The sequence below is a fragment of the Triticum aestivum genome, chromosome 3A (assembly GCF_018294505.1).
Source record: "Triticum aestivum cultivar Chinese Spring chromosome 3A, IWGSC CS RefSeq v2.1, whole genome shotgun sequence".
Taxonomy (NCBI): Eukaryota; Viridiplantae; Streptophyta; class Magnoliopsida; order Poales; family Poaceae; genus Triticum; species Triticum aestivum.
The window spans coordinates 735,591,698-735,604,753 of NC_057800.1; the positions used below are offsets into that span (position 1 = coordinate 735,591,698).

Sequence of the window (13,056 nt, forward strand, 5' to 3'; positions counted from 1 at the left end):
TCGCGGCATTGCTAACCCCCAGCTACACCGTCCCGTCTAACCCTGACACAGACGACCGCTGGGTCTAGCCCTTTGACTTTCACCGCACGGGGTTTGACCGGTGGACCTTTTCACCTGGTTGTCATAGACCAGCCCATAGCTACATCCCCAACACAGTCCCGACCCAACCCACCCCAAGATTCCCTCCGTGTCGGCCCGACGTTGCCGTTTCCCTCCTCCGGGACATGGCGGCAGCGACGCCCGTGAGGGGAGGGGCACACCCCGGAGCCGTGTGCCGGGTGCCTGCGCCTGCCACCACGCTTCCACAACCGTAGGAGGGCCGACCGCAACACATGGCGGCATTGCTACCCCCCCCCCCCAGCTACCTCGTCCCGTCTCCCCTCTCCGCAACACGACGGAAGCGACGCCCGAGAGGGGGCAATCGATATATATATAATCGAGATATGTTTTCTGTACATAAGGCACATTTAAGTTAATCTAATTATTTTGGGAAAAAATAAAAAGGAAAAAGAGAAAACAAATAAAATATGAAAAAAAATATTAGAAATCTATGCCTACAGCTATGCCGTCGACATAGCTACAGCCACAGAAGGGTAGAGCCATGGATCGATGACGTGGCGTATGGCGCGGATCGATGACGTGGCACCGCCCATGGGCCAAGCCTATGCCGACGGCAAGGCTGTCGGCATAAATATGCCACCCCACGGACTGGTGAGCGTTTCGGATCGTTGACGTGGCAGATCACGCGGATCGATGACGTGGCAGATATGCCGACAGCCACCGATAGGCCCCGTCGGTGTAGGCTTCACGCCGTCAAAGGATGTCGCCGCCCGGGCAGTCGGGCCCACAGATATGCCGAAGGCATCCTCTATGCCGACGACCGCCGTAGGCATATTTATTGGGATGCCGACGGCCCTTCTGTGCCGACGGCCCCCGTCGGCATAGGTGGATGTATGCCGACGGCTTTCCTACGCCGACGGCCTGGCCTGGGCCGTCGGGATAGATCTGTCGATGCCGACGGGGGCCGTCGGCATAGATTTGGCCGTCGGCAATTGGGTAAATTCTGGTAGTGATGCACACACACACACAGCAACACACACGCAGGCAGCATACACACACATACACACACGCAGCACCAGCACACACACAGGCAGCACATAGGCACGCAACAGGACACACACACGCGCACGTACACACGCAGTAGCAAACACACACGCAGCAGCACACATGCACACACACATGCAGCAGCAGCACACATGTGCGCGTGCACCCACACACGCAACAGCACACGCGCGCGCACATACATACCGCATGAGGGGCAAAATCGTCTTTTCGGGTATCATTTAGGCTTAAAATGGACGGACGTGTCGTATAGGAAATAAAGTTTAGGACTAATGTCAAATAGGGAAGAAAAAAAATTCAATGTCAAATAAGGAACCAGATTTTAAGACAGTGTCAAATAAAGAATTTTCTCTTAATGGTATCCATTGCCGCCAGTTTCACCGCCATTATATTATATACCGCCGCCACCGATTGATTCAACACCTACGTACGAAGCGGAGAAAACCCTAGCAGCAATCAGGCAGCAATACCGCCGGCAAAGCGATGGCGAGCTTCATCGTGGCGGACGCGTCGGAGTACCTGGCCATCACCGGCTGGGGCATCAACGACGTGAAGCTGGCCAAGAAGGCGTAGGTGTTCGCGGGGCAGCAGTGCAAGAAGTTCAGCGTCACGCCCGTCAACTACGAGTTCGAGGTGAACGCCATGAGCTCCGAGAAGCTGCCCTTCGTCCTGCCCGCCGTCTTCACCATTGGGCCCCAGATGACCACCCTGGAGCTCGGCGACGCCGCCAAGGCGGCCGTGGAGGCCAAGCTCCTGCTCTACGCCAAGCTCATCGCGCCGCTGCTCCTGGGCGGCGCCTCGGCCAGCCGCGTGCACGACCTGGTGAAGGGCGTGATCGAGGGAGAGACCCGCGTGCTGGCGGCGCAGCTGACCATGGACGAGATCTTCACCAGCACCAAGAAGTTCAAGCAGGAGGTGTTCGACAGCGTGCAGAAGGAGCTCAACCAGTTCGGCCTCTTCATCTACAACGCCAACGTGAAGCAGCTGGTGGACGTGCCCGGCCACGAGTACTTCTCCTACCTCGGCCAGAAGACGCAGCAGGAGGCGGCCAGCAGGGCCAAGGTGGACGTGGCGGAGGCGAGGATGAAGGGCGAGGTCGGCGCCAAGGAGCGGACCGGCCTCACGCTCCAGAACGCCGCTAAGGTGGACGCCGAGACCAAGGTGCTGTTGGCGCGGCAGCAGGGCGAGGCCCTCAAGGAGGAGGCCAAGGTCAATGCCGAGGTGCAGGTGTTTCAGAACGCCAGGGAGGCCGACGTCGCCGCCGCAATGACCGACCTCGCCATGAAGAAGGCCGACTGGGACAGGCAGGCCAAGGTCGCCGAGGTCGAGGCCGCCAAGGCCGTCGCCATCCGCGACGCCGAGCTGCAGATGGAGGTCGAGATCAAGAACGCCAAGCTCAAGGCCGAGCAGCTCAGCAAGGCCACCGTGCAATACGACACACAGGTTGCTATTCGATTATCATATACAGTATATTTTTGAAAATTACTAATTGATTTGTTGGATCTTCTTGTTGACAGCTTTATCGATCATCTATCATATAAGATCATTGACATTTGTATTGTGTACGTAGGTTCAAGAGTCGAATGCGCTGTTCTACGGCCGGCAGAAGGTGGCGGAGGCGGCTCTGTACGAGGAGATGAAGGCGGCGGAGGCGCGCAAGGTGCAGGCCGACGCGCTCTTCTTCGAGCAGAAGATGGCCGAGGACGCCAAGCTCTACGCCAAGCAGCGAGAGGCGGAGGCGCTGTCGCTGGTGGGCAAGGCCAAGGCGGACTACATGGCGTCCATGCTGGCGGCGCTCGGCGGCGACTACCGCGCGCTCAGGGACTACCTCATGATCGACGGCGGCATGTACGCCGAGATGGCGCGCATCAACGCCAGCGCCGTCAACGGCCTGCAGCCCAAGATCAGCGTCTGGAGCAACGGAGATGGTGGCAGCGAGGGCGGCGCACTGCAGCAGGTGTCTGGGGTGTACAAGATGCTCCCGCCGTTGCTGGAGACGGTGCACGAGCAGACCGGGATGCTCCCGCCGGCGTGGATGGGCACACTGCCCAAGGACGGCACCGCCGCCAACTGAAAATGATCATTTTACGTCGTTGTGCGTCTCAGTTTAGTTTCATATACTTGTTAGCTCTAGATGTTTTCTTTCGATCATGGTTCTTAGATAGTTTTGGTGCTTGGCGTGGCGTTAGTGTCATCGGATAATTGTGAAGTGTCAATTTTTAGTATGCTACTATATGTCTTATGGGACGAGAGATTACTTTAATTGGCACATGTGTTCTTAGTCAGATTGAGCATTTGTTCATAGAGTTAAAGAAAAATTGAACTTTGCATGTATCTTCACCTCGAATTGACAGTTCTCAGCACGACCAAAGAACTAAGAATTCTTAGATGACTGGGAATTAACAAAAAAAACTCTACTTGTCTTGTCGTTTGGGCTTTCTTATCATGCTTGTATTGTATTGGCCATCATTTTACTAGCCTAGATCTTATGTTGGGGCTCAATTCTTACTCGGGCCTAGTTCTCAATTTGGTTTATCCAAGTCGAACTTGTTTAGGTTTGACCAAGTTTATCCATAAAATGTAACATCTACAACTTCAAACAAATACAACATGATAATCGTATTGGATGTAGCATAGCTGCCAGTGTTTGCTGTAGTTGTTGAGAATAGCAACTTGTATTATTAGGAGGCCAAAGCCAACATATATACACATACATGAGGATGCCAAAAGGTTACAAGAGAATGCCAAGAGACTAGAATGTGAAAGGCCAAAGGACATCAATAATATAACTCTAACCCCCCCCCCCCCCCCCCCCCAAACTCAAGGTCTGAGCCTTCGTGAAGAAGTCCGCTAGCTGTAACTCAGAAGGCACATACTGAAGAGCAACAACATGATCCTGCACAGCAGCATGCACATAAGAAGCATCAACACCAATGTGTTTGGTAAGCTCATGCTTCACGGGGTCCCGCGCAATACTGATAGCACCTGTGCTGTCTGATAGGAGGGTGGTAGGTGTAGTAACAGAAACACCAAAATCCTCCAGTAACCATCGTAATCAAGTCACCTCTGTCGTCAGAAGAGCCATAGCTCGCAATTCGGCCTCTGCACTCGAACGAGAAACTGCAGTTTGTTTCTTCGTCTTCCAGGAAATGAGAGAACCACCAAAAAAGACACAGTAGGTAGAAAGTGAACGGCGATCCGTAGGATCACTAGCCCACGTAGCATCCGAATAGGCCTGGAGCTGTAACGAGCTGGAACGGGGAAAAAAGAGACGATGAGAGATCGTGCCACAAAGATATCGTAGAACACAAAGAAGGTGATTATAGTGAACTGAAGTGGGAGCAGAAACAAACTCACTCAGAATATGGACATGATAGGAGATATCCGGACGAGTGACAGCAAGATACACAAGACTCCCAACAAGATGGTGATAACGCGTCGGATCAGACAAGGGCTCACCGTCAGAAGCACAAAGATGGACATTGAGCTCCATAGGAGTCTCAGCAGTGCGCTCATCACTAAGAGCCGCACGAGTAAGAAGATCCTGGATATACTTTTCTTGGGAAATAAAAAAGCCATCAGAGGTGGAGGAAACCTCAATCCCAAGAAAGTAACGAAGAGGACCAAGATCAGACATAAGGAACTGCTCATTGAGACGGGCCTTAACAAAGGCAATGTACTCAGAATCATCGCCAGTGATGATCATGTCATCAACATATAAAAGAAGAAGAGTGCGACCAGGAGCAGAAAGGTGGACAAACAACGCTAGATCGTGATCACTGGGTGAAAAACCAGCAGCAGTGACCACAGAGGCAAAACGCTCAAACCAAGTGCGGGGGGCTTGCTTAAGGCCATAGAGAGAGCGACAGAGACGACAAACCATGCCATCAGGAACTGAATACCCAGGTGGTGGCTGCATATAAACCTCCTCACGCAACTCACCATTAAGAAAGACATTTTTAACATCAAGCTGTGACACAGACCAATGGCGAACAGAGGCCACGACGAGAAGTGTGCGGACAGTGGTCATATGGGCCACAAGAGCAAATGTCTCGTCATAATCACGACCATGCTCCTGCTGAAAGCCACGAGCCACAAGACGAGCTTTATAACGCTCAAGAGAACCATCAGAGCGAGTCTTAATCTTATAGACCCACTTACAAGTGATGGGACGAACACGAGGAGGAAGAGAAACCAGATCCCATGTACCGTTGCGCTCAAGAGCGGCAATCTCCTCTGCCATCGCTAACTGCCATTCGGGATGAACAAAAGCATCACGATAAGAGGTAGGCTCAAGTACAACCAAAAGGAGCATCACGGTAAACTAAAAGAGCATCCGAAAAATCCAAGACCTGCTGGTCATAAGCAGCAGCCGCATCATCAGCAGCAACCGTGGCTGCAGCCCTATCAGCATCAGAAGCATCTGCGGCAGGAGCCGGTGGCGTCGGCAGTGGGGTAGGAGCCACAGGAGGCACTGGGCGCGGAGGACAGGGGACCTCGCCGGATAGAACACCCCAGAGACGAATGCCACACATGTGAATGCGCATAAAGGCAACGAACTCAGCATAGTTAGCCCCATCGAATATCACCTGACAGCGCGGGATGGTGACATAGCCAGATGATGAGGAAGACATGGTGCTCTTTTTCTGTCCTTTTTTTTGTGGAATTAGAAAAGGTCACCCAAGAGTCAACTGGCCAGGACAAGACCGGTCAGAACTACCAGCAGATCAATCAGACGAAAAGCCAGCCAAAGGAGAATAACCACGATCTAAAGCAGTAGACACACGGACGTGAAACGGCAATAGCGAGTGCGGACAACCGCGTAAGACAGCAACGGTGTGGACGGGGCGGCGGCCGGCAGCAGCGGCGCAGACGGGACCGGCGGCCGGTGGTGCCGCAGAAGGTAGCAGCGGCACGGACGAGGCCGGCGGCCGGCAGCAGCGGCGCGGACGGGACCGGCGGCCGGTGGTGCCGCAGAAGGTAGCAGCGGCACGGACGAGGCTGGCGGCCGGCAGCAACGGCTGGAACTTGGAGGAAGACCAGCGGCCAGCGGCTGGATCGATTGGGACCAAGTCCAATAGGATCCAACACTAGCGCTGAATCGATTCACAGTGGCTACCTAGCTTGGATGGGAAGCTCCTGTAGGTGGAGATGGACGCAGGCAAAAGAAAAGCACGGGCCGGCAGGAAAGAGAACAACTGCGGCTGTGGAGGAGATTGGATCGGGAGCAGCACGAGTTGCGCGTGCACAAAAAAAAATACCTAAAGCTCTAATACCATGTTGAGAATAGCAACTTGTATTATTAGGAGGCCAAAGCCAACATATATACACATACATGAGGATGTCAAAAGACTACAAGAGAATGCCAAGAGACTAGAATGTGAAAGGCCAAAGGACATCAATAATATAACTGTAATAGTAATGATGTCACTGCATGTTCGTAAGATTTCCTCTTCAGTTTCAAAGATGATTAGCAAAACATATGGGTGTCGTTTGGACAGCAACATTTAGATTCTACTATCTCTTATCAGCCAGTGGATGATTTGGGGTGTACTAAGACATTGACCGATTTTAGTGAACAAACCAGAAACTATATGCATGTTAGTTTGGTAGCATCTCGTGGCTGGGGCGAGTATGAAAGACCAAGTTGCACATGTATACCAAAAGACATCACTTGTTATCACATATCTATACAAAACGACATCACTTGTTCTTATCGCAGATTTGCCGGTTGCGACATCAATGGGTCTGGCTCTGGCTTCATGGAGATTATTGGCCTTGATCTAGTTCAAGACGTGTGGGCGAGCGGAACAGAAAGGGCGAGGTGAAGCCGTGAAGGGAGCACATCTTGGCGTCAAATTGCCGCCAAATGCATGCGATGACACTAACACCACGCCAAGCACCAAAACCATCTAACACAAGTTGGGCTTCAGTTTTGGCCCATTAGCACATTGACGTCAAATTTGTCATTTTTGTGTCTTGACCATTGTTTTGAATTTTTGTGACAACATACATTTATGTTGTATTGATACACTAATTTTTTTCCAAATTTTTTGAACATTTTTGAATGTGCAATGGGGTTCGGTGCACCGGTAGCACCAATTGCCTTGGTGCACCAGATACGTTCCCTGACACAATGTGCACGACAGAAACAAAAATCGAATAGAGTGCGGACGGACGTGTCTTTGCCTCGCCTGCGCGCTAAGTTGGCCGACCCAATAGTGTTTGTTCAACAGTTTCGTTTGGTTTTTATTTATATTTATTTTTCTTGTTTATTTTTTAATATTTTGCAAATTCTAAATCCATATAATTCCAAAAAATTATTTAGTAAATTAACTTAATTTAAAAATAAAATTAGTGCGAATATAAGAAATATTAATGCAGTGCAAAAAGTTTGTCAGCGTAATTTAAAATAAAATGTTGATAGCATTAAAAAATATATCTGATGTTTAAAAAGTGTTTACGCGTTACAAAAATGTACATGGATTTTTTAAGAAAAAATTCACGATGTAAAAAACGTTCGTGCATTTTAAAAAAAGTTTACTAACATGCAAGAAAATGGACGCTAATTTTCAAAAAATGTTCACAAGTTTCAAAAATATGTACATTACATGTTTAAAAAATGTTTACACAATGTGAAGTTTATAAAATGTTGTGGATGATTCAAACCAAAATAACTTGTTTTTAGAAAAACGGTAAAAAATGTATCTATAACAATAGTTAATCATCTATTCAAAAAAAATATCGTTAGTATGAAAACAATAGACATCAAAATATATATTTGAAAAAATGTTAATAATATATTTAAAAAATGTTTAGTATGAAACCAATAGACATCAAGATATAGTTTTGAAACTATGATGTTTTTTATAGCAAATTCGGAAACTATATGACCTAATGCATAAAAATCAAAACTATGCCCCCGTTGGCCTCGTGTTGGCCGAAGATGAGCTTTTCGGCCAACTCTTGGCCGAAGAAGGGTCTTCGGTCTAGTTTTGGCCGAAGAGAGGTGGTTCAGGGCCGAAGAGCTCATTTCGGCTTCGTTTAGGCCGATCAAAGAATTTCCCATGCCGTACCGGGCATGATTTCATGTGCCGCCTTGCTGATCTACAATTCCCGGTGATGAAACCCTAACAGAGCAATAAATCTATCTCTATTTTATTGGCGTTTAATAGTGATGTAGTAACTAATCTGATAATTGTAGGACTATGGCAAGGATGAGGGTTCTTCGGGTGGTCACGCATTCACCAACAGACGTACAAAGGCACTTAAATGGACCAGTGACGTTGAACTTGTTGGGCGTAAGAGTGAATTGACCAAACTTGAGGAAAGTCTAACACATCCTGGTGTGATCTCCGTGTGGGGGGGTGCAAGTGTTGTGAAATCAGCTCTTGTCAGAAACATTTACTATAACCGAATGGCTAGAGTTTGAGAATTTGAGATGGTCCGTAGCAATGAAAAAAAAGAATTTTCTGAAATGAGTTTTACTGTCTACAGCTGGGTGGATGTGCCCCAACCTTTTAATGTGAATGACTTTTGTCGGCGTTTACTTCTGGACTTCCATTCAGATGATTTCCAAGCCATGGAAACTGCAGCAGTTGGTATGATGGAAGGACAGGACCCAATTCAGGAATGTTGTAGGTTTGTGCGTGAATACAAATGTTTCGTTGTCATTGATGGTTTGCGGTCCAAGGATGACTGGGAATTGATAAGAGATGCACTATTTTCCAAGCCTACTACAGGTTGTATCGTTGTCATTACAACTGAAGGAAGTGTTGCTAGACATTGTGTAGAAAATAAAGATGACCGAGTGCTCAACGTCAAGGGCCTGGAAGCTGACACTGCCTGTCATCTATTCGCAAAGATAAAACACTAGGTGCTGTCAAAGCCATTTTTATTGATTAACTGGCCATGCAATGCATGCATATGCTCGATCTATCCAGTTCAGGCAAGCTAGCTGGCTAGCAGAAATTTCTCTGTGTATATCTCATAATTAATTAATTCCTGAATATATAAGTGCAGATCGCTTGTGGTGGTGGCAGTGGCACACAGCAATTTGACGATGAGATGATGAAGCGTACCGTTGCCAAGTGTGGCGGGCTTCCCAAAGTAATAACTGCTATAGGTGAATGCACCAACAGTGATTTGTTGGAGGGTTTCAGTGACGAGTTCATGCGCATTTTGGAGACCAGCCAAGAATTCAATACCTTAAAGGGTCTATTTTCTTGGATGCAGTCCTACTTCGATGATTGCTCAGATTCAGTCAAGCCATGCATCTTCTATCTGGCGGTCTTCCCTGCAGATTACAATGTTAGGAAGAGGCGTTTGCTCAGACGGTGGATTGCAGAAGGTTACTCCAGGGACACATCTGCAGGTATTACCGCAGAGGAGAATGGGGAAAGGCTATTCTCAGAGCTCATGGAGTTGAGTGTAATTCAGCAGCAGTCACCGATTATAAGCACCAAGCTCATCAGCACATGCCAAGTCAATGGTTTCTTCCGCGAATACATCATCTCACGGCCAATGGAGGATAACCTTGTGTTTGCACTTGAAGGGCATTGCAGCCTCAACTCGCATCGCACTGGACAACACCTCACCATAGGCAACACCTGGGACAGAGATGAGGCTGTGTTCAAGAGCATGGACTTGTCACGGCTACGGTCTTTCACAGTGTTTGGGGAGTGGAAGTCATTCCTTATCTCTTCTTCCAGCAGCAATATGAGACTGCTTCGGGTGCTTGATCTCGAGGACACCACGAATCTAACAGATGATCACCTACACAAGATCGGAAAGCTACCACCTCGCCTTAAGTTCCTCTCGCTACGAGGATGCATCCACATCACATACCTGCCCGATTCAGTGGGTAAGCTCAGGCAGCTGCAGACACTGGACGTCACGGGCATATCCATTGTCACAATGGCAGAAAGCATCATCAACCTAAACAAGCTGCAGTATACCCGTGCCGGCATCACCGACGATTCAACAGCATCAACAGTACCGCCTGTTTCCTCTTGGTTGCCTAATGTGTGCAGACATCGTTGCCTAGTTGGTGTTGAGGTGCCTGGAGAGATCGGGAAACTGACAGCATTGCACACGCTTGGTGTCATTAACGTCGCCGCTTCAGGGGCAAAGGTCTTCTTGCCAGAGCTCAAGAAGCTAACCCAATTGTGCAAGCTCAGAGTGTCCGGCATCAACAAGCATAACAGCAAGCAGTTCTTCTATGCAATCTCAGAGCATGGTCATTTTGAATCCCTGTCTATGCGCCTCAACAAGGACAACAATCAAGGTTGTTGCTTGGATGGCATTCCCCTGCCTTTGAAGAACCTGCGGAGCCTTAAACTGCACGGGCTTAATAATAAATTGCCAGAATGGGGAAGTGACCAACTTAGCAAGCTCGTAAAATTGGATTTAGAGATGGCCACTTTAATGGAAGGTGACATAGAGTTCCTTGGCAAGCTACCACAACTATGTATTCTTCGCATCAAGCAGCTTCAAGATCCTCAGCTCCATTTCCATGTCCATGTGAATGGAGAAGAAAACGACTGTTATGAAAATGTCAAAGTCCTGGAGATTGCTTGCAGCTCCAGCTCCAGCAGCTTTCAAGTGACTTTTGGATGCAAAGCAATGAAAAAACTTGAGAAGTTCAAGGTCGACTGCCCCAGTGTGTCTTCATTTCAGTTTTCTGGCTTGGAGCATCTTTCTGGACTCAGGGAATTCTTGCGTAACTAAGGTTTCAGTGCCCAAACACTCAGCAAAGAATGGTGGTTGCCAACTTGCCAAACACTCGAGCAACAGAAATCACAAACCTTGTTGTGCAGCTCCACGATCATCCCGAGGGGGGTCGACGCTGTGTAATGTTTATGTACAAATAGGGTTGGTTATTCTTATGCTTAGTTGGATTTCCGCTCAACTTCATCGTGGGCTGTGGCTGATGTGCTGTTGTGGATACATTGATACCGTGTTAAATTTATTGTCTCCTCGGTAGATAGAAAGGAGCCAGTTTGCTCAGTGTCTCAAGTATTGACATAAATCAAATAGGTAATTTGTCAACATATCTGAGTTTAGAATGTCAATAGGTGCCTGGTTGAGTAGAAGTACTGCAGTTGTTGTTGGTGATCTCACCTCAAATGTTTGGTTGGTTTTGTGCATATTACAATTAAGTTGGAGCCAGCAAATCGATCGTGCATCTGTCCAATGGAAAAATAAAGGGACTTGGTGAAATAATATAACATGGAACATATATGGAAAAATACAGGAGGCGCTCAAATAGGCTAATGAGTCAAAGCTTGTATCTCCAATTACGTATCCATTGTCTTCAGTGCTCATCAGACTCCTTAGTTGGCCGGGCTAACATTCTCCTTCAAAACATCCTCAGGTGAATCCACGGCATTGCTGGTCGGCCTACCTGTTCTTCTGCGGTCCCATGTTCACCCGTCCTAATTCAGCAAACAAACATGAAAATCAGATAGATAAACTGACACAGACAATACAGATTCACATTTACTGAAGCTCAAAATTTGTTCTTATGGTTTAGGCCAGTACACTGTCAGCCAGACTATCTAGGGTGTGTGCCTCTGGGCTCTGGCACATGAAACTGATTTCTCAGCAGTAAATTTGGAATTTACATGACCGCAATTATCTTCAGATAAAGCATCCAGGCACAAATGGCACTCTGAAACCCAGCCATCGCGGCTAATCAAGAGAAATTTTGTTTCGGATTTGGTATGAAATAGTACGCCGGAATAATACGGATGACAGCCGACTAAGCTTGAAGTAAAAGATTGCCGAATAAAACTAATGAATTTGCGCTTGGTTTTTCTTTTCTTTTCAAGTGGCCTCCTGGCACTACGACTGCTTATGTAGTACAGTAACATCCAATCCAGACAAATTGAGTAGCTCGCACGAGAGGGAGTGGGATTCAAGTGGGATGGGTGGAGGAGAAGGGAGGGGGTTTCGTACTGCTGCTCGGCGGAGGAGCAGGATCTGTTTTGTCAACTGCGTTCTATGTTAGTTCGGAAAAAAGTGGCCATATCTCTGGGAACCGACGGCCATATCTCTCTCTATCTTATGCCCTGTTTTCTCCTACAGAGTAAATGGGAGAATTTGTTGTGGGTGGTTGCCCTGTTCCTATGATAGTTCAGAAAAAAGTGAGGCTGACTGAACTTTGAATGCAAGGAGAATTGGTAGGGAAAGGAGCGACCTTTCAAGATAATTTGGTGTAGGAAAACTTGCACTTTCTCCTACAGAGAATGAGGCTGAATAAACTTTCAGTGCACATATTTGTCTGAATTTATTGTAGATATTTTTCCTGTTTGGTTTAGGAGAAAAGTGGACATATTTTTGCCTGAATGAACTGAAGTTGCACGATACATACTTTCAATGCAGAGTAAATGATCTGCCATGCTTGACTGAATGTTACTTTTTTCTGTACATACTTTCCTGAATTTTGTATGGTCAGAGCTAAAGATTCAACTTTATTTGTTTTCTGAATGTCGATTCTTCCTGTCTGAATTTGTAGGTTCTCCTGGTCCCGATCCATTGGACAACTTCTTTGTCAGGTTTCATTACTATGTATCGTTTCAGTAAGTGGACGGAAAGTTGGATTACATTGGTGAATTGGTGGCAGAGATGTTCATTCCAAGGGATAATTTGTCCTATAGAGAATTATGTAACTATGCAGAAGATATTCATCAAGTGGAAAGAGGTCACTGCAGAGGTACTTACAGCTATAAATTACATTGGTTACTTCAAGGAAAAAAAGTCAGTGATGGTCTTATGTTCCCGTCGGATGATGATTCGGTGAAGAGGATGGACATTGGAATAAAAGGTGGTGGTTATGCTGATGTTTTTGTTGAAGAAATGAAGACGCCAATTCAGCAGGAGCACTTTCCCTGTGATAAAGAAATGCACCAAGACCAAACCATGCTATCTGGT

At 47.6% G+C, this 13,056-nt stretch overlaps 1 protein-coding gene and 1 pseudogene across 1 annotated transcript; both read left to right on the forward strand.

Moving 5' to 3' along the window:
- The first annotated feature begins 1,605 nt into the window (after nt 1–1,605).
- Nucleotides 1,606–3,196, forward strand: LOC123059579 (flotillin-like protein 2; annotated as a pseudogene).
- Nucleotides 3,197–9,189: 5,993 nt separating this feature from the next.
- LOC123057332 (disease resistance protein Pik-2-like) lies at nt 9,190–11,272 on the forward strand. The gene has a single exon (XM_044480366.1). It carries the CDS (start codon nt 9,190–9,192, stop codon nt 10,849–10,851), a length of 1,662 nt encoding a protein of 553 aa, XP_044336301.1. The 3' UTR covers nt 10,852–11,272.
- Nucleotides 11,273–13,056: the final 1,784 nt, after the last annotated feature.

Coding starts and splice junctions, on each gene's coding strand:
- LOC123057332 (XM_044480366.1), top strand. CDS start 9,190: ATGATGAAGCGTACCGTTGCCAAGTGTGGCGGGCTTCCCAAAGTAATA.